The following is a 20,321-nucleotide window of genomic DNA, read 5'->3' as shown; positions in this document are numbered from 1 at the left end:
TCTCTTCTCCCCTTTGGTTTTCTTTCTCTCCCTCTCTTTCTTTCATTCTTTCTCCCTGTCCTATCCCCCAGTCATGTCTGTCCCGTTTGTAGCAACTGAAAATAAAATAAATTCATAATTATAATAAAGGTCAATCAAATGGACCAATATGGCAAGGCCATGATGATCCACTTGGTAAAATAAATCCGCTTGGCATCTTTCTTGGCCTTAAGACAACAATTCTGATGGCTAAAGATCCAAACGGGACACAAAAAGAAAAAAAAAAAAAAGAGTGGGTCTGAAGTTCCAGCGGCTCCCCCTTTTACCTTCAATATCATATTAAAATCAAGACTAGAGGTGATCGATCGTTTGCTCTTGTCGCACCTGTGCTGTGGAACAATCTCCCGATTGGCATCCGGGCATCTGATTCTACTCATTCTTTTAAATCACAGCTTAAAACATATCTTTTTAAACTTGCCTTTTCCACCTTTTAATTGCTGGTTTGTTTGTTTGTTTGTTTGTTTGCTGTGACCTATTGACCTCTTGTATTAATTCCCTCCTATCTTTCTATTGGTGTCTTTTATTATGGTGGTACAGCTTTTATCTTGCTTTTACCCATGTGCTGTAGTCATTCTTATTGGTAGCTTTTATCTATGAACATAACTCATTACTTTTATTTTATCCGTTATCAATGTTTGAACCTTTTATTTTTTTTTATGTAAAGCACTTTGGTATGCCCAAGGCTTTTAAATGTGCTCTATAAATAAAGATTGTTGTTGTTGTTGTTGTAAAAGTTCAAACTGGGCTGCCTGCACTGTAATATTTTGACATGTTTTTCATGAGTTACAGTGATGTTTCTGAACAAGCATTATAAATATGTTGTAATAGTTAGCAGGCTTGGTAAGGGAAAAACTACCACCAATCAAAAACATTCATTGAAGACGGGGTGTTGCAACATTTAATTATAGCTGAATAGACCTGCCTATCAGTGCCAGATTTGTCTTGTCATTACCAGGAAATAATGAAACTGGTAAGAGAAAAAAAGATTTACCTGAACCATTAATCATGCACGCACTGGCACACCTAAAAACCGACAATGCCAAAAAAATGGCCCAAAAGTGAGTCAGTGGACCAACTTTTAAAAAATAATATCTTGGAAAGCATTTGACATACGAAGCTAAAAATTCTCAGCAGTCATTTTAAGATGTTGAAACTTGAGATGGAATCACCTTTATGTGTCTTGTGATAAATCATGTGCATTTTTTTCCAGTCTCATTGTTCTACATTATTTGTTTCATGGGGATAGTCTCACCTGCAGCTGCCTTAGCAACTGATGACACATTTACTGTCTTACCAGATGGAGGAAGCAGATTGGCTGTGGTGACTTTGGGGGCGTTTTCTGTTCCTGTGTTATTCACTGCTTCAACTGGCACTTCTTCTGGGAACAGAAAAACACAAAGATCAAGATAAACACACACACACACACACACACACACACACACACACACACTTTCAAATACTTAGTGAGAACAAGGAACTAAGCTTAACGTTCACAGAAAAACAGTCAATGAAAAATTTCTGACCTTTCTGGTTTTCCCAAGCTGCTCTCACTCTGGCAGGGAGCTTTGCCCACATTGGCATCTCTTTCTTGGTAGAAGAGTCAATGCATTTGGAATGCTCGACATCACATGTGGTCCCTTCAGAGCAGCAGTGTATCTTGTCAGCGCAGCACACGGCCTGTTCACATGGAAAATAATAAAACACCATTAAGTCACGATAACTGGACGTCAATGCAGGACATGCAAATCCATAATTTGACTTTTTTGTCGTTCATGATCTCACTCATGGTATGGAGTAGCATTTTGTACCTTTGATAGTGGACAGCATGCCCATTTCCCTTCATTTGTTTCACAGCAGGTGGTACCATCTGGGCACTCTGAAATGCCATCGCTGCATAGAACTGTAACCACGAGCTCTGCAACAATATCACATGAACATCAAAACTCAAAACAGGAAAAGGAATAGTGATACGACTGAATTATGATACTTTGGCGGGGAAGTTGAACCTTTTTTGATGCAGCCTCGGCTGTCTGAGCTGCAGTCGTGGCCCTCAGGGCAGCAGTGTTTGCCATCGGGGCAGGAGATTCCCTGATAGCAGTGAGGAAATCAAGAATTATGAATTAAACAAAAGCATTGGAACCGTTTATCTATTCATGCAGTAAATGAAAGATTTCAAAGAGGAAAAAAGGTTCAGTGTTAAATAAAGAGCAACAAACGACCAGCTGCTGTTTTAGTGCAAGCAGAGACCGCTTTTACAATCTCCAGCCAGTTTATTATGGACACTTTTTCAGCTGCCATCCTACTAATATATTAATGGTTCAAGGTGGTGGTGGTGTGATGTTTGGAGGATGTTTTGGTGGTGCATTTAGTACTAACTGAATATCTTTTAAATGCCACAGCCTGTGTGCTGCTGACCGTGTCCATCCTCGTATGGCTGCAGTATACCTAACTCCTGATGGCTGCCTCTAGCCGGTTAATGCACCACACCACAAAGCTCAGACCAGCTCAACGTAGTTTCTTGACATGACAATGAGGTCAATGCACTCAAAAGATCTCCACAGTCATAAATCTGGGTCCAACAGAACACTTTTTGAATATGGTGGAAGAGGAGGTTCACATCATGGATCTGAATCTGATGTTATCATGTCAATGTACCAGAATCTCTGAGAAACATCTCTTTGCAAAGTTCAAGATGCAAAAAGATATTTAGTTAGTAACTAAAGGTGCTTGTTATATGAGGAGACTGCAATTATACAACAAGCACGTTATGCGCCATGGAGGTTTGGCTTTTTGAAATGAGGGGCTTGACCAAGCTAGAAGGTGTAGCTAATTAAGTGGCAGGTAAGTTTACATTAAACTTGTAACAAGAGCAAAAATCTATTCCAAGACACTGAATGTCCTCGGTAAAGTGTAGAAGCTTAGTGGGTCAACCAACTATGCAAACAAAGCATCAAAGAAAGATCCTCTTTTGAGAGGAAGTAAGCTCTATCCTGTGGAAGTGTCTTTTTCATGGCGTCGATTAAATGGTTAGGGACTTTGCTGTTTATCAGTTGAAAGACCGTTAGCTATAAATCTGGAAATTAAAAAAGATAAAGCCCTAAACTGAAATTAAAATAAAATACAAGCAGAAAAAAAACAATGAGACGAGACATAAATAATTGTTGCGTTGGTGCTGGTGAAAGATACTGAAGTATTGGTCATACATAACAAAAGGATTTGTAGATCTGAGCCAATTTCTGTTAGAGCTTTCCCTTTAAACAGAAGACTCAAGATGATAAACAAAAGTCTTCTAAAGTGCATGTTGTTTAAATAGATTCGACTTCCTACTGTAACCCAGTGACATAAAGACATCTTTTTACTTTTTCCCACGAGAGCCTGTGGGGTGGGTAAGGGAAATATCCATAGCTTTCCTAATGGATGTTCTGTAACAGCAGGTGGAGTTGTTAACAGCTTAAATGCAGTTTGCAAAAAAAAAGTTAAGATTTATTTAGAGTGACTCTTTTGAAAAGCAAAGAGAAAGGAGGTGTAGTTTTACCAAACTGTACTATGTTGTTCAGCACCGACCTTTGTTATAGTGGTGTGATTCAAGATGCAAAACAGAAGTGAAACATGCCGTACCCAACGTACAGTAACAACCAGGGAGCTTTAAAGGAAGTGAGATGATGCTGGAAATGAATATGACAATAACTAAATATGACAAGGGGACAAAATACGTGAACCTGTTATCCAAAACATCAAAGCTACTGACAGGTGAAGTGAATAGACAACCATCTTGTTGCCATGTACTTAGTAATCATATGCAAGTTAATCTGATATGTACCAGTCACCCAAAAATTTGCAGACTAACTCTGCCACCAATTTCCTGGTAGTGAAAACTTTCAGAGACCCTGAGTGAGTACCCCTTCTGATCAGAGCTCTTTTGGCTGCACAATATTAGAATAACGAGTTTTAATCATGTGGTTGATCGGTGTGTATGTATGGAAATCCCCTCCTAGATTCAAGATTCCTTCACAGGAATGAACCACAAATAAAAGATTAGTGTCATCACTCACTTTGTTTTTCCACTCAGTGCTACTTAAGTATGTGAAGCACGTCTTATTTGTGGTGGTTAGCTTACCTGAGTTAGAGGACAGCAGCCAAACTTCGTCAAACCCTTCAGACAGGAATACTCAGCAGGGCATCGTGACAGGTCGGGGCAGATGTTGTCGTCTTCCTGACTCTCGTATGTCTTGATCATCCTGAAGGACTGAGTGGTCAGAAGGTGGGAAAGAGGACAGTATTACTTCTTTTAATCCACCACGATTATTTAATCTGACTTTGTGACAGAAAACAACTAACATGTGACGACGCTTACTTTAGAGACTTTGGGCTGATCAGCAGGGGTTCTTTTCACCCAGGGGATGGTCAGGGTGGTATTAATACAGCCAGATAAGGCTTTATTACAGACTGTGCCCTCTGGACAGCAGTGGATGTGATCATCACAGCACTCAGCCTGAGGAGACAGCAGTAGTAGAAACACTTTGACTACCAAAGTTTGAAACAGCTATCACATTGAGGGAAAGCGGCACGTTCTTCTATCTGGATTTCAAAGTAGTAAAACACAGCTGAGGGTGAATAGTATCGCTGCATAATTATATTTACTTTAAAGTATAAGTGAAGGGTTATCTCACATGTACATTTAACTATAGACAAAGGGACAATTTACCTACACTGAAGGTGACGTACTGCAGCTTTGCTCAGTAGGTTAGGATGGAATTCCTCCCTTTTGCACTTTTGGAGTTATTTTAAAACAGAAATCTATAGAAGATTTTGTCCAGTTACCATGAAGACGTGAACACTACACATTTTACTCTATAATATTTACATACTTGATGGCTAATAAGCTGGGCTGTTTTTAGTCTATAGGAATGCATTTAGTTGGTGTGAATGAAACTGTTCATACTAATACATAAAGCTAATAGATTTTTATTGATTTAAACAAATGTCGTATAGCAAAATAATTTACAACAGGTCTGATTCTGGTTTTAAGTAAACCAACTCATCAATAACAGCAATCATTTCTTCTGATTATAATTGTAGATGTCTGGCGTCTCTCAGAAACGTTTCTATACATTTGTTTTTTGTTTTGTTTTTAGAGATTGTGAGATTTTCATAGATCAAAACTTGGTTTAAATGAGTTACTAGCAGAACATAAACCCAAATGGATATCTGTTGGGTTCCCCCCCCCCCCACTCTTACTGCAAAAAGGAAGCCAATTAAAACAAGTACAATAAATGTAATTACATTGTTGTGAACACTCAAGTTGCATGATGGTATAATAACACCTGGCCTTACGTTTTCATATCGGCAACACCCGTAACCGTTTGCTGGGCTGTTGCAGCAGGTTTCCCCTTCTTTACACAGCCCTCCATCTGGACACACATCAGCACCAACCACAGCCAGGACGGCCCAGCAGATCACAACCCACTTCTGCATCTGGAGGGGGAAAAGCAAAAGGCACACAAATGGAAAGTGAAACTGGCGGAAGGGGGGCTTTCTCTTTCACTGACCACCACGATAAATTATATTTGTACATTAAAATTCTGCACACATTCTTGATCTTATCAGGTCACAAAGAGTTTGATAACCATGCTCGGGCAGTCATGCCAGTGGTGTCTCGTTATATTCCTTATGTCTGTCTCCAAAAAAAACGAATCTCGACTATCTGGTCAGCTCGGTTCGAGTTTTAAAGGGAAAATGTCAAATAAAAGTGATGAACCGGGTCTAAACACTGAGCTCAAATGCTGTCTCTGACAAAATAGTGGTTTTCTTCTTTCTCCAGATGTTCAACTTTATTGAAGATGTTTCTTTTATCGTCATATGAATAAGCAAAACAAATGCACAGTCTAAAATGAAATAAATCCACTTTCACTTTCGTCTGGTTTATATTCCTTAATTATCCTAAAAATCGAGCCTCTCAGGGAAAATTCCGAGCGACACAGTTGAACTCTTTATATTGCAAGATAAATACACAGACTGTGAAACTTAAAACAGCTTTTTATAAGGTCCGCACCGATACATGCATAAATGCAATGATAGACGAAATAAAGTTTTTGATGCTCTTACCTTTATTGAAAAAAAATTAACAGAAGGGCTGTTGTGAGCAGGTGTTTCACAAGAGTCTCGCCACAAAATGACACAAGTGATAGCCTGCAGTCTTGAACACACCCCGAAAGGGGAGGGAGAGGAGGTGCCTTAATGCTGCTGTACACCTTTTAACGCCAGCCCTGTCTCTTCAATGAATCCGTTTTTTAATATTCATAAAACAACGTAGTACAGGCATAGTTGAGAATTTCAAAGAAGCATATTTATTTACTAAGGATTTGCAGCCATTAAAAATGCAATAGGAGCCTGTGACTAATAAGAAAATACGGATTGCTAACGATATCACGCTGTTTGTGTGGTACAGTGTTTGGCTGCCAAAATGTTTCGGGTATTTGCCCGAAAATGATCGCCCATATTCAGAGTGTTGTGCAAGAGTTTTTTGTCTATAATCTGTCAAAATAATAATAACAATAATACTATTTGCAATTTCGGTTTTTGCAAAAGTGACTCTTAATCTATCTATCTATCTATCTATCTATCTATCTATCTATCTATCTATCTATCTATCTATCTATCTATCTATCTATCTATCTATCTATCTACTTTTCAAGAGACATTTGGCCAAGAGGGCAGCAGACACACAACATAACTTATAACATAACACTTCTATCAAGATATTGTAACTGAAGAAAAAGTAGCGGGTTAATTAGAATGGAGACACAATAAACAAAGTCATACTAAATAGATCATGTCTTTATTTTGTAACCCTTTCATAAATCATGTTGACTACAGTTTATTTATCAATGTAAACGTCTGGGAGGATTTAAACGCGGCACTTTAATTACAGTGTAATGAATGGATGTCCCTTTTTTTCTTGTGTAAAGTGTGATGCTTCGTTGTTCAGGATACGGATACGCCTGACTAACGGAAAAACTGGTTTTCATGTGTCAGCGAAGTGCAATGGATCCTCCAGGTGGCGCCAAAGCAACGGTAGCGACAGCGGGGGGGCGGAGCCAAGCGAGTCCATTCCTGATCAGTCCGGATCTACAAATCATGCGCACAGGCCTCCTGCGGTTATGATACGCCCATGACTGCGCGTTCATGATTATGAAGTCGACGTGCACAGCTTGTAACCTGCACTCTGAGGCGAGCTAAGCTGCCTCCAACAAGATGTTTACGGGTTATCCACGGTGGAGCACCCGAATAATCAGACGAAGCACGGCAGAATGGTGTAGCTCTTAACTGATATGGGTGAAGACACCTGTGTGTTTCTCGGCAACGCTCATAGCTAAAGCAGAGGTGAGAAACGTCGCTTGTAAACAGCTAGCTAGCTAGCGACTCAGATAATGTGCAGTGAAACGCAGGTGGCTGACAGCACATTTCAGAAAGGTTTGCTTCAGTGAATGTGATCACTGCATTCACAGCTGCCTTGAAAGGCAGCTGTTCCTCCTCTTATCTATCTGGACTTCAGATGTTTTAATTCTATTACAACCAAAGTCAGCTAAATTAAGTGAGGAAAAGAACACAATGTCCTAGCACGCGATGTCTTCGTGCATCCGCTGTGTTGTGCAGCAGTTTTTTTGTTTTGTTTTGTTTGCAGAGAAGCATGTAATCTGCAGTTTCTCGTGTTCTGTCAGCACATGTGAAATGTTTATCTGGCGTCAGACGTGACAATTATCCATGCAGCATTGTGTAAGAGAGATTAAAAAGGGAGAAGGAGCTGTTGAGCTGCATGTGTATTGTGGGCACTTGGTGGAAGGAGACTTGGCCAGACAAAGAAGCTTATTGGGAAGACCAAGGCTGAGGGCTATTCTTGTCACTCTAAACTATAATAAAGTTAGCCAAGGAAGCAGAGGTCAACTACACAGTAAGGAAGTTTTCACAATGCAGTGCATGTTTTCTTTAACTTTATTTTGTTTAAACAAAGTTGTCTGGGGTTTTTTTTTCTGAAACATGCTCCATCATTTAGGAGTGGGCAAGAAGACAAGGCATGCGTGTTATAGATAAGTTATCATAATGCTTTAACAACTCCACCTACTGTAGACTCACCCTTCCTACTCACATAGTTCTTCTTTTTGCACTTAAATTTGTGTCAAATAGAAATGATGAACTGTGTCTTAACAATGAACTGAAATACTGTCAAGTAACAGTGCTTTTCCTCCTCCAGATGTTCCACTTCCTTTAAGTTGTTTCTTTTTATCATCATATAAATAAGTCAAAAAAAAGAAACCTGGCTTCCAGTTTTGTCTGGTTTATATTTCTTAATTTCCTTAAATTCAAGCTTCTCAGAGTGAATTCTGAGCATTATATGACAGTTTAACTCTTCGTAATGCATGGAGACGAATACAAAGTCTGTGAAACTTGAAAAGACTTTTAAAAAGGGTTTTAGTGACAGTAATTTGAAGGCTCTCAGGAGCAGGAGTCACACACTAGGAATTGTGATCTAACCGGATACTGATCCAGCTGCAAACTCAGTGTTTGGTTACTGATCCTTTGAGTCACTGACACTCCTTCCTCACAGTTTTACATAACAGGGAGATAGTGTTGTGTAAAATGGTAAGGCAGCTCTGTCAAGTTTAGTTAATATACACCTCGTGTTATCTCGGTTTACATTCTCACACATGTGTAATTATACTTTTAAATTTCACATTTAGATTTGCTTTTTTAGCTTTTTGACCCAAGTTTTTATTGTCTGAAAACTTTTAATTGTAGTTTATTTTTCAAGATGGGTATTACAACATAACTACACTATTCTTGACTCCAGAACTGCAAGGATTAGACAGGTTATTGAATAACAACTATTAAATTAATCTCAAACTGCTGCTGATAATTGATCAGTTAGTTTGAGTGCAAGACCATGTTTGAACCACTACAAATTTTTTAAGGGTGGAGAGCATTTTTTAAAGCTATGGTTTTAAATATTAATGTGATTGAAACCTTGGTGTGACATGCTGTTTCTCTTGGTCTTGACAGGTTGGCAGGATGGGCGAGCGAGGCGTCAGTGGTCCCGTGGCTGCGATCTCTCCAGTGCAGCAGATGCTGGCCTCTGGCACTGGAGCCCTCATCACATCTCTGTTTGGTGAGAAAGAAACAAAGGCTGGAGTTGTTCTCTGTGTCCTAGCATTGGCACTCAGTTAATTGTTTATCAGCTCTTGTGTGGTTGTGATAACTAAATTCATTCTTGTGTTTGCAGTCACGCCACTAGACGTTGTGAAGATCAGGCTGCAGGCTCAGCAGACACCGTTCCACCAAGGTAGGACCTCTTGTTCTTTTGTGGTTTACTGAGTTTGCTTTTAACATGTTTTACTGTGATGCTTTGCTCTTAACATTAACCCCACTAAACCTGTCCTCCTGTGTGTGTGCTCTGTCCTTCGTTTTCATAGCTTCAGCGTCTTTTTCTGCTCCGTGGGATGGTGTCTCACGTCATTCCAAGTGTAAGTATTTGCCCCGCCGTTGCTAACACTTGATCGGATGTATATTAGCATACCTGGTTTTCTGCTTTAAAAACAAATGTCTTCTGGTAGTGAAAACAGAAAGTTCCCCTTGTAAATACATTCATGTGAATTCTGCCTTTTTTTTTGTTTTTCTTTTAGACTTTATTTGAAAGGTTTCTCGGTAATCGGCACTAAATAAACAGGCAGAGGCAAGGACAGGACTGTGTTATCTACAGAGCAGCTGTGCGGTCATTGCTTTTGCCTGTATTATTAATGACATTTCTCTCCTGTGTGAAAGCTTGTGTGACTCAGTTTAGGAAACACTTGTAGCTTCACATTGCTATTGTGAGATGTGCTAATTTTGTTTTTTAATCATAGTTGTTTTTTGTTTGTTTGTCTTTTTAATAGCTAATAATCTGAGTGTGGTTTTCTCTTCCTCTGACCACCTCATGTTCCTCCTCACAGGGAAGTGTTTCCTGTATTGTAATGGGCTGATGGATCACATCTATGTTTGTCAGAATAGAACCAGTTGCACCAGCTGGTACAAAAAGCCAACTCAGTTCAGCGGGACTCTTGTGAGTAGTCATGCATTAGTGGCTTTGTTTTTCCTACAATTGGTTTACAATTAACATCATATAAGCTCTCTTTTTTGTTTTTTGTTTGTGCGACAGGATGCATTTGTGAAAATCACTCGCCATGAAGGTCTTCGGTCTCTGTGGAGCGGGCTACCACCAACTTTGTGAGTAACATCTAGTAAAGTTTCAGTACTCGTAGAATAGACACAGAACTGAAGTGTAAGAAGACCTAAATTCAGAATTAAATTTCTTAAACTTTAAGTAAGTACAGTTTTATTTTGAAAGAGTGTAGTATTTGGAGCATTGCACTCAATGTGCATAGCTTCAAATGAATTAAATATCACTGAGTTTTAGAGAAAAGGAAACCGGGAGTGTCTTGGAGAAAAGAGAAGAAATTAAAAAAACAAAAAATAAATAGCAGAACTTGGTTTAATAAAGTACTTCCTTGCGCTAAAGCTGCATTTTAGTACCTGACACGTCAGTCTCATTCTAGTAAAAAATTTGCATATTATTATAATTTTATGAGAACTTTCCATTGATATGTTGCAAAGTGTACAGTTCCTCTGTTCGAAACCTTTGTTTGTTTATGTTAACAGGGTGATGGCAGTACCTGCCACTGTCATTTACTTCACCTGCTACGACCAGTTGAGGGACTTCCTGAGATTCGGTGTGGGTCTTCAGGGCAGTCATGTCCCTCTTGTTGCTGGGGGTCTTGCCAGATGTAAGTGCATGGAATAAAACAAAAGCTCCCCACACAGAAATCACAGCAAAGTACTGACAGTGCTCTTCAAGTGAAACCTTTGTGTCTGTTTTGCAGTGGGAGCCGTGACGGTGATTAGCCCACTGGAACTGGTCAGGACCAAGATGCAGTCCCGTCAGCTGTCCTACAGCGAGCTGCGGACATGTATCCGCTCTGCTGTGGCCCAGAATGGACTTCTGTCCCTGTGGAGGGGCTGGGGTCCCACCGTTCTCAGAGATGTACCCTTTTCAGGTGAGACACATCATGTTGATTACACTTATCATGCTAGTGCGTAGGGATGGGTATTGATAAGATTTTCACGATTCCGATTCCATTTTCGATTCTGTTTAACGATTCGATTCTTTATCGATTCTTTTTAAAAAAGGAGAACACTAAGTTCGATTAGCTTAGAACTTTGTTTTATATCTTCTCTTTGAACAAGATAGAAATTTAGGAGTAACATGGCCTTACAAACCCAACAGTCAGATCAATGGGGTGTCACAGGGTCCCCAGGAAAAAAAATTGTAAATGTAAAATAAATATTCTTCTGTAGCAATAACAAAGTATAACATAAATTATTCAGTAGCAATTACACAAGAATATCCAGTAATGTCCCTGCCTACAATTAAACACATTCACTTAATGAAAATCGGGGCATCTGCTGTGGCAAATGGGTGCAAGCCTTTTACCACAAACTTAGTCACTGCTCGGTGACATTCGTCTATCCTGGCCTGAAAGGAGACGCTAACGGTAGACTGCAGCGAGAACTGCCAGCATCTGAGCCAGACTCTGTCTCATCATGGTCACCTAAATGCACAGTAATGACAGGTTTTGTAATAAGGCAGATCTCACTAACATAATATGCACTGTTAGTTGATTATTTACCTGCCGCATTAACGGGAGAGGACGTGCAAACGTTACCGCTGCTGCTGGGTTGAGATTCACGAGTCCGGAGCGGAATTAAAAACACGACATTCATCTAAGGTTATCGTGTGTTTTGTGAGCAAATGCTTTTGCATATTCGTAATGTTTCCTCCCTTAAATGAAATATCTACTTTGCAAGTATTGCAAGTTGCCCTGTTGTCATCCGTTTTCGTAAAGTATAACCAAACTTTTGAGCGTTTGAGCTGCTTAGGTGCCGTGTTTCCTGCCAGGTAAATGACGCTCCGCAACGTGGTAACGTAATTCGGGGCGACTGGAATCGATAAGGGAATCGTTTGCAAAAATGGCAAACAATTCCAAGGAATTGAAACGGTGGGAACCGGTTCTCAATAAGAACCGGTTTTCGATACCCATCCCTACCAGTGCGCCACAGAAACTTGTCTAACCACTCCTGCAGCATTGTTATTTGATCCCTTCCGTCTGTTCTAAACAGACGTCTTTTTGTTAAAATAGGACTCTTTCCTTGTTGTCATCGATGAAACTCTTCCAGAAGCCTCATAACCATAAGCTTATGAAGCTCACTGCCATAAATCATAAATTAGCTCCACGGATTTGACAAGGAGAACATTTATCCTAGACCTTCGATTTAGTTAGTCTCCCATAATAACCTCTAACCCTTTTCGCCTTGAAAATCTTATAGAGGCCCCCTGGTAAAAAAATAGGTGTAGCATTGTGTTTAATTTTTACTGCACCGCATTTGAGCTGCAGAATAGATTTTATCTTTACCAGTATTTATTGACTGTAAGGCTTCCATTTCCACTTCATTTAACTATTTTGATAAGGAGGAAGTAAAAACGTCAATTTATGCTGCTCTTTGTCCTGGTAATTGGGACACGGAGAGCGATTGGCTTCCATAAATTCTCTAGCGTGCTGCTGATGTTTGGAGTTCTTTCTTTTGAGTTTGCAGCCAAGAGGAGCTCGTACTGGTCAAAGTTAAGTGTTGGTTAATTTCAGAGAATTTCTAAATGTAGAAATCCACAGAAGAGCAGCTGAAAAGACAGTAGTTTGACTCTAATGTGGACCAAAGTAACAAATTACCAATCTCTGTGTTTGCAGCTTTGTACTGGTTTAACTATGAAATGGTGAAGGCCCGACTTTGTGAACAGTCTGAAGTTCCTCAGGCCAACTTCTCTATCAGCTTTACTGCAGGAGCTGTTTCTGGAGCAGTGAGTACTCTGCACACCTGCCCTTTGTTACAGTTGTTAAGCATGTTAAATGTTAGGATATCTGACACCTGTACTGATATCACTGAAGCAGAGTTAGTTTCTGCTTGAACCCAAATGATAATAAACTTTAAAAGATGTGCCGCTATGGAAAACAGTGCTTTCTTTTGCTCACCTACTGCGATTACCATGCTCATAAATTTATGTGAATGACTTTATAACACTAAAGCACCTGATACCAAAGTCTGAGAGACTGCATTGGATAACTTGGGGGAATCAGGCCAGTGTCGGTCACACATTCACACCGTGATGTTACTCGAGCAATAATTACCCAACTGGTGATATAAATAGTTTCCTTTCAAGTGCAGCTAACATCTACTGCAATTCATGAAAGAAGAACTTTTAATCATGGTGGAAATCCACGTAACATGCACCAATGTCTGCAATACTGCACTGTTTGTTTTCTTTATGGACTGATCTTTGTGCAGAAACATTAAGAGTCTGAAACTCTACAGATCCATTGTTTAAGGGAATAAAAGTCTAACTTTGCTGCCTGTAAAACATTCATGCAGATGTGTATCTAACTCCTTTTGTGATGGCTCTTACTGCCCAGTAAACCAATCATTGCTGAGTAAATGTTTCCTGTGTTGCCCTGAACTAAACTGGCACTTAGTCATATTGCATGTAGCACAGTTTATGACTCTTTCCGTCTGCTGTGTTTAGATCGCTGCAATCCTGACGCTGCCCTTCGATGTTGTGAAGACTCGCAGACAGATCGAGCTGGGAGAGATGGACACTTTGGGAGGTCTGCGCATGACATGCGTTCATGATGTAGGCACTTACGTTGTGTGAAATTTACATACTGATGTTCTTCTTATGCCCTCTAGTTTCTGTGAAGAGAACGTCATCCACCTGGCACATCATGAAGGAAATACGGGCCGAGTTGGGCTACAGGGGCCTTTTTGCAGGTACACATTTATCCGATTGTATGCCAATTGAAACTTATAATGTGTGCTTTGCATAAAAATAACATGTTTATTTTCCCCAGGTTTCATGCCCAGGGTGATCAAAGTGGCCCCAGCCTGCGCTGTTATGATAAGCAGCTATGAGTTTGGAAAGGCCTTCTTCCAAAAGATGAACCTTGATCGAGAGCAGCTGGCATTGTGAAGGCTGTCACTGTGCCGCTGGTTGTTTGTCACAGCAAAACATGCAGAGAATAATTCAGGACAGGTCTGAAGAGTCAGCCCATTTGTGGAGATTTCTTTTTTTTGCAGATCCACGCACCTCACCACTTACCCCGCATCCCTGGACACAATAAGGAGCCTGAATCCCAGGCAGAGATTTTCTGGGACCACAAACTTTGTGTGCTTAATGGAGTAAAGTTTAAAGATAGAAACTTTGTTTAGTGGTTATGTAAAGGAACATGTACCAAATCATTGTAGTCTTATTGTGCTCTCATTTTTCTAATGAAACGGAGGAAATGAGGAGTGAGTCTCAGTGAAGACCCTGAACCTGCTCACCTGCTATCCAGGACAGTGGGGGAGGGAAACCACCTTAAAGACTGCATCCTTATCGGGTGAAAGGAAAATGTTTCTTTTCCTGCACTTTGGATTGTGCAACAGACTGCATGGTGTGTGCAGGCCTGAAGACTTCCTGTCAATGTAAAGCATGACAATTTTGACATTTATCTGCTGTGTAGATGAGTAAACGATATGGTTCGTATGCTGGATAGATTCGGAGCACTCTTACGTTTGCAAAACAAGTGCTGTGAAATGAAATCATAAAAAGCGACTTAAGCTTCTTTTTAAAAAAATGTTTGTAAATGAGGAAAGCCATACTGTGGGTTTTCAAGGATAACCTTACATTAGTTTGGCTAAATTAAAGCAGGCCTTATTGGAATAAATAATACACTTATTCCAATTACGTGACATAATCTTCTGTGAAAACCACTGCAGCAAACTTCTCAAAAGTCACAGATGTCACCAAGAAATGTTGGGAGGCTTGTTACAAAAAGCAATAACAAAAAGGAGAAAATCTCCTCTGCTCATAAAAGTTTTGGACTTCTTATCTGCAATGAACAAAAACACTGGGTCATGAAACAAAATATTTCTGCCTTAAATTGCAAGCTAAATGTGATTGTGTGTCCTTTGTGTGTTTTCTTTTTTGTATGTGTGAAATCTGAAGGTGGCTTCATCTTTATGCAATGAGTGACTTATTTCCTATGATGTGGTATTGTAAATGACCACTATTTAATAAAATTTCACTTATGCGTTAAGTTATGTTGGCTCACTATTTATTAGATTACCCAATGGGCACACACATTGATTTGGGATAAAAGTAATTTTCCTTTTAAATCACCAAACAGAAAGTTTGAAATCTTTGGCTGATTGTCTGGATGCTCTCGTCCTGTCCCTAGCATCTGTTACACCAGTCCTCTGCATGTCCTCATATTTCCATGAACCTCCAAGGTTTTGCTGGCAGCTCCATTTTCAGGATCCTTTGTCCAGTATCTACTATCCCTCCTCTGTAAATGTCCAAAGCACCTCAAACCATTTGACCTGAGCTCTCCCTCTGATGTACTCATTTCTAATCTCCATTCTGGTCACTGCTGATGAAAATCATAAAGTCTTCTGCTCTGCTGCCTGACATTTTATTAGTGCCACCATCTCCAAACCATCACAGCAGCTCTCACAACCATCTAGTAAACCTTCGCTTACACTTTTGTTTGACCGCTCCACCCACTCCAGCAATGGTACACTTCACCTCCATTCCTCAGGCACCTCCGTCTGTCTTCTTTCTCTCATTTTCTTCATTCATCAGCTCCTCCAAAATACTCTTTCCATCTTTTCAAGACACTCCTCACTTTTTAGTGCATTTCCATCTCCTTAGCCTATCCTGCCGTGCAGCTTTTCCAACGTGAGCTTTCCTGTCAGTCTTCCTGTTTCCTCTTAGCCAGTCAGTAGAAGTCCTTTTAATTTTCCTTAGTTTCCTAGTTTCCACCCTCACATCCAACTAGCCTTTTCCTCTGCCGCCTCTCTCTATTTGTATGCAACTAGCCTCCCAGTACTCCTGTTTACATTCTGCATTTTACTATCCGCCTTAGAATATTTTCTTGTACTTCCTCATTAAACCACAAATTTTACCTCACCACATTAGCAGCAAACATAAGGACTAAATGCTTATTTCTACTTGTATAAATATTAATAAGTCCTAATGCTGGTAAATAGCGGAATAATGACCAGTATAACATAAAAGATTGTTCATACTGTGTATGAGCGTAACGCAAAATTTGTGAAAGCAAACAGCGGCATCTAGTGGTTTGTTTATTTTACTACAGATACTCGTTACCAATCAGGGGTGGAGCTTCTTGGAGGATTTTCACGCTGACTCCCGCGATATTTGCTCTGGTATATACAGGCAGTTTGCCCGTCACCGGGCCTCTTTCAATCGGATCGGAGACGAAATGGTGAGCAATCCTTTTTTGCTGCTTGTACTCTGAGCACCAATCCATTTTCTATCTGATGCATCCCATCTATTTGACACGTATAAGAAACGCAGTTTGATTTTAGTGTATATTTTATGACAGTCTTGTGTAGATTTCACTGCTATTTTCATCCCAAATATAAGATTTCGGTGTGCGTGTTGAGCGACTCTGGGGCCAAAATGGCTGCTTTAATTAGGCCGCTCTCCACGTTTTAAAGTACTTATTTTGCCTATTACCGCCTCAGTCTCCAGTAACTTATTTTATTAAAGTTGTGGATAAAATGGATTGTCTTAAAGCTAGGGTTCCTATTGTGTGGACTCAGTTTTGACAGCCGCACGGTGCGAAATGCTAAAGGCGGTTAGCTAAGCTAGCACGTCGAATCTAGCGTGGTAAATGAGTCCACGTTGGTTTAGGTGGAAAATTTACCTTACAGGTGCTAGGAACCGTGTGTATAACGGACACTTCTTGGATACACAAGATTAAAATTTTTTCTTCTTCACTCTTGGCAGTCCCACCGTAAGTTTTCGGCTCCGCGACACGGATCCCTGGGCTTTCTGCCCCGCAAGAGGAGCCGTCGTCACCGCGGTAAGGTCAAGAGCTTCCCCAAGGATGACCCCAGCAAGCCCGTTCACCTGACTGCCTTCCTGGGCTACAAGGCCGGCATGACTCACATCGTCCGGGAGGTGGACAGACCTGGCTCAAGTAAGTGCAACTGGACTGTAAATTTAATACAGCAAACCCTCGAATTTAAAAAGAGAAGTCATAGTTGGTAATCGGACCTTTTTCACAGCAGCAACTTTAGCTTCTGTCTGCAAGAGAAGCAAGTGTAATAAATGCATGACGATGCATCTTAATTTGATCATTGTTGCTGATGGTGGTAAAGTTAATGAAAGCTACCAATCGCCTCCTTTTTCAGCATTAGTGTTAAAGTTTGGAATTAAAAAGAAAAACGTAGTTTTAAATTATTTCCTGAAAGTTTGACAGCCAGAGAAAAAATAAGTGACCGCCATTAATGGCAGATTAAGCACTATTTGGCAGGTTCTGTTGAAATGTCACTGTAATAATACTTATAACAAAGAAAATGTAATTAACGATAGTAATTGCGTAGATGGTCATTTATATCTATGGGGAAGTGAGTATTTAATACCTTCCTAGGGGATCTTACAATATACAGATACTTTAAAACTAAAAACCTGAATAAGTTTATTCTGCTGTCATTCTCATTTTAATTTAAAAATTTTTTTTTTTTTTGTAAAACAAGCCTCGTCTGCAGTGAAAAAGGTCTAGGGTTAGTTATGGTGTTCTGCCTGTGATGATTCCCTCGACGGGCGGACAGAATGGGTCTATAACCCCTTGCTGAATGTCGAGCACTGAGCGCAGTTTCTACCATGAGTAAACAAATCTAATGAGTTGAAGAAGTTACTGATTATATCAACTATTATTCAAAATTAATCAACGCTTTCTCTTACAGAGGTGAACAAGAAGGAAGTGGTTGAGGCAGTGACCATTGTGGAGACTCCTCCCATGATCGTGGTTGGTGTTGTGGGTTACGTCAACACACCCCGTGGTCTGCGCTCCTTCAAGACAGTCTTCGCTGAGCACATGAGTGATGAGTGCAAGCGTCGCTTCTACAAGAACTGGTGAGTCTTGGGGACAAAATGAAGCTCATCCCGTTGCAATGAAAGTGCTTGAAGCAGATGTTAGTTGCTGGTGGAAATGTTAGGAACTGCATTTTCACTGAGCGAGTCTAACATCACGGTGGCCCTCTGTGGCAGCTCCGCTCAGGTGCCCCGTGCCCTGATGAGCTCCGGGCTCCTCTGGCCAGTGGAAAGTGCTTCTTAGAAACTGTGCCATGAGCCAAAACCCTCACTAGCTGATACAGCCCTTCTGTCCACACGGAGGGAGGGCAAGCAGCTATGCACTGCGTTCTTCCGCTGCCCCTCATGGGGGTTATGAAGGACCTGTGCCAACCTATGTGTTGCTTCATGCTCTCAGGTACAAGTCCAAGAAGAAGGCTTTCACTAAATACTGCAAGAAATGGCAGGATGAGGAGGGCAAGAAGCAGCTGGAGAAAGACTTTGCTGCCATGAAGAAATACTGCCAGGTCATCCGTGTCATTTGCCACACACAGGTTTGTTTGTTCCCTCGATTTTCTGTTGATTTTCTTGAATGTCTGTCAGTGAAGAGACCACGGAACTCGCGTCAGGCATGGCGCCCGAAACTTATGAGGATATCTTCCATGCTGCCTTCCTTCTGAGACTGCATAGCTAAAATTATGCAGTGCTCAAAAGCACACCGATATTTTCTGTCCTAACCAGGCTTTGTTCTTTGCAGATGCGTATGCTGCCCCTGAGGCAGAAGAAAGCTCATCTCATGGAGGTGCAGGTGAACGGAGGTACCATCTCTGATAAGGTGGACTGGGCCCGTGAGAAGCTGGAGCAGGCTGTGGTTGTCAACAAAGTTTTCACCCAGGACGAGATGATCGACATCATTGGTGTCACCAAGGGTCACGGATACAAGGGTAAGATACTTGAGCCTCTTTCACAGCATCAGCTGCTGGTTGAACCTGAATTTATCGCGACGCTGACCGAATGTCTCAACTCTTAGGTGTCACCAGCCGTTGGCACACAAAGAAGCTGCCTCGCAAAACCCATCGTGGTCTACGTAAGGTGGCCTGTATCGGTGCCTGGCATCCTGCCCGTGTGGCCTTCTCTGTGGCCCGTGCTGGTCAGAAGGGTTACCACCACCGCACAGAGATCAACAAGAAGATCTACAAGATTGGTCAGGGCTACCACCAGAAGGACGGAAAGGTGGTGAAGAACAACGCCTCCACTGAGTACGATCTGTCCAACAAGAGCATCAACCCCATGGTAGGATCTTTGACACATCTGTACTTTGTGTGTCAGCACTCCAGCCTGGAAGCTGTGATTGACCTTGTGTTTTAATTACAGGGTGGATTTGTCCATTACGGAGAAGTGAGGAATGACTTTGTCATGTTGAAGGGCTGTGTTGTGGGGACCAAGAAGAGGGTGCTGACTCTGCGCAAGGTGAGACTAAAGTGAAGCAATTAGTTGTGGTAGTTGACCAGTTTCATACTGGGATGATTTTTCTTTTCTTAGACAAAGTTGGTTAAGCAAGCTCTGGGATATAAAGACTTGATTCTTGTTCTCTCTCCCTCCAGTCTCTGCTGGTGCAGACAAGCCGTCGTGCCCAGGAGAAGATCGACCTCAAGTTTATCGACACCACCTCCAAGTTCGGTCATGGTCGCTTCCAGACCGTGGAGGAAAAGAAAGTTTTCATGGTAAGACTTTGTTCTAAAATGGCTAGTTTCAGACGGGTTAAGCAGACGACAGGCCCAGGATAAGACGTGTGAGGATGATTTTGATCTGAGCCATGCAAAGCTACTCTAGAATTAATGAATAAAGTGGTGAAGCTGGAAATGAGCCCAATAAGTTCCCCTTTAAAGATTGACCCCCTGAAAGTAAAAGCTTTGTAATACAGCAGTTAGTTTTTGAGTTGTCCTGCACTGTTCGTAACCTGGTTCAGTCTTCAGTATGAACTCTGGGTTCCATTCCAGTGCCACAGTGAGCTCCAGTGAGGCAGGGGAGCAGTGCCTCTCTGTGCTGGCTCCCTGTTCACTCTCTGGGAACACGTCTGCTTCGAGCCAACAGGAAGACCATTAAGTATTGTCACATGATTGATGGTTCTGTTTCTCTCTTCCACAGGGACCCCTCAAGAAAGACCGCATTGCCAAGGAAGAGACTGCTTAAAGTCCCGGACTACAATGTCTCTGCTACTTTGACTGTCACCATCTTCACTGTTCTGCAGAGTTGTTCAATAAAAACAAAAGATCAAATAACA

At 41.1% G+C, this 20,321-nt stretch overlaps 3 protein-coding genes and 2 non-coding genes across 10 annotated transcripts in view; 4 read left to right on the top strand and 1 right to left on the bottom strand.

The window, feature by feature from the left end:
* grna (granulin a) overlaps window positions 1-6,260 on the bottom strand; it is an 18,725-nt gene extending 12,465 nt beyond the window's left edge. Inside the window, 8 exon segments of the mRNA XM_040043140.1 lie at window positions 1,334-1,417; window positions 1,563-1,716; window positions 1,848-1,954; window positions 2,046-2,127; window positions 4,157-4,285; window positions 4,394-4,531; window positions 5,374-5,514; window positions 6,145-6,260. Of these exon segments, the coding sequence (XP_039899074.1) occupies window positions 1,334-1,417; window positions 1,563-1,716; window positions 1,848-1,954; window positions 2,046-2,127; window positions 4,157-4,285; window positions 4,394-4,531; window positions 5,374-5,514 (835 nt within the window). The 5' untranslated portion in view covers window positions 6,145-6,260.
* The window catches only part of rpl3 (ribosomal protein L3), a 22,163-nt gene extending 1,842 nt beyond the window's left edge, over window positions 1-20,321 (top strand). The window contains exons 1-11 of one of the 5 annotated variants that reach the window (XM_040043202.1): window positions 352-356; window positions 14,221-14,227; window positions 16,435-16,442; window positions 16,970-17,162; window positions 17,932-18,100; window positions 18,456-18,591; window positions 18,795-18,981; window positions 19,068-19,330; window positions 19,412-19,507; window positions 19,642-19,761; window positions 20,186-20,321. In XM_040043202.1, the coding sequence (XP_039899136.1) occupies window positions 16,440-16,442; window positions 16,970-17,162; window positions 17,932-18,100; window positions 18,456-18,591; window positions 18,795-18,981; window positions 19,068-19,330; window positions 19,412-19,507; window positions 19,642-19,761; window positions 20,186-20,230 (1,212 nt within the window). In that variant the 5' untranslated portion in view covers window positions 352-356; window positions 14,221-14,227; window positions 16,435-16,439 and the 3' untranslated portion in view covers window positions 20,231-20,321. Of the gene's footprint in view, window positions 1-351; window positions 357-3,030; window positions 3,066-9,480; window positions 9,490-12,230; window positions 12,236-14,220; window positions 14,228-16,274; window positions 16,443-16,969; window positions 17,163-17,931; window positions 18,101-18,455; window positions 18,592-18,794; window positions 18,982-19,067; window positions 19,331-19,411; window positions 19,508-19,641; window positions 19,762-20,185 lie in introns of those variants that run through there. The other 4 variants (XM_040043204.1, XM_040043200.1, XM_040043210.1 and 1 more) reach the window with 4 other exon arrangements.
* Window positions 7,237-15,251, top strand: slc25a39 (solute carrier family 25 member 39). 2 transcript variants are annotated; one of them, XM_040043238.1, is made up of 12 exons: window positions 7,237-7,422; window positions 9,097-9,202; window positions 9,317-9,376; window positions 9,507-9,557; window positions 10,023-10,132; window positions 10,229-10,296; window positions 10,729-10,853; window positions 10,950-11,123; window positions 12,870-12,979; window positions 13,700-13,781; window positions 13,864-13,944; window positions 14,025-15,251. In XM_040043238.1, exons 2-12 carry the CDS (start codon window positions 9,106-9,108, stop codon window positions 14,141-14,143), a joined length of 1,077 nt encoding a protein of 358 aa, XP_039899172.1. In that variant the 5' UTR covers window positions 7,237-7,422; window positions 9,097-9,105; the 3' UTR covers window positions 14,144-15,251. The 2 variants fall into 2 exon arrangements, with proteins under 2 accessions (XP_039899172.1, XP_039899180.1); XM_040043246.1 differs by lacking the exon at window positions 9,507-9,557.
* On the top strand, window positions 18,632-18,724 carry LOC120714220. The gene has a single exon (XR_005691371.1). It is a non-coding gene; the product is annotated as a small nucleolar RNA U83B (small nucleolar RNA).
* LOC120714252 lies at window positions 19,982-20,114 on the top strand. Its single transcript, XR_005691386.1, has one exon. It is a non-coding gene; the product is annotated as a small nucleolar RNA SNORA54 (small nucleolar RNA).

This window comes from Simochromis diagramma, unplaced genomic scaffold (genome assembly GCF_900408965.1).
Source record: "Simochromis diagramma unplaced genomic scaffold, fSimDia1.1 OVJJ01000321.1, whole genome shotgun sequence".
In the NCBI taxonomy this organism is placed as follows: domain Eukaryota; kingdom Metazoa; phylum Chordata; class Actinopteri; order Cichliformes; family Cichlidae; genus Simochromis; species Simochromis diagramma.
Note: the sequence above shows the minus strand (reverse complement) of the source record. Positions and strands in the feature narration are given on the sequence as shown.

Coding starts and splice junctions, on each gene's coding strand:
- slc25a39 (XM_040043238.1), top strand. CDS start 9,106: ATGGGCGAGCGAGGCGTCAGTGGTCCCGTGGCTGCGATCTCTCCAGTG. Junction 9,558..10,022: donor TGTCTCACGTCATTCCAAGT/GTAAGTATTTGC, acceptor TCCTCCTCACAG/GGAAGTGTTTCCTGTATTGT. Junction 10,854..10,949: donor TGCTGGGGGTCTTGCCAGAT/GTAAGTGCATGG, acceptor TCTGTTTTGCAG/TGGGAGCCGTGACGGTGATT.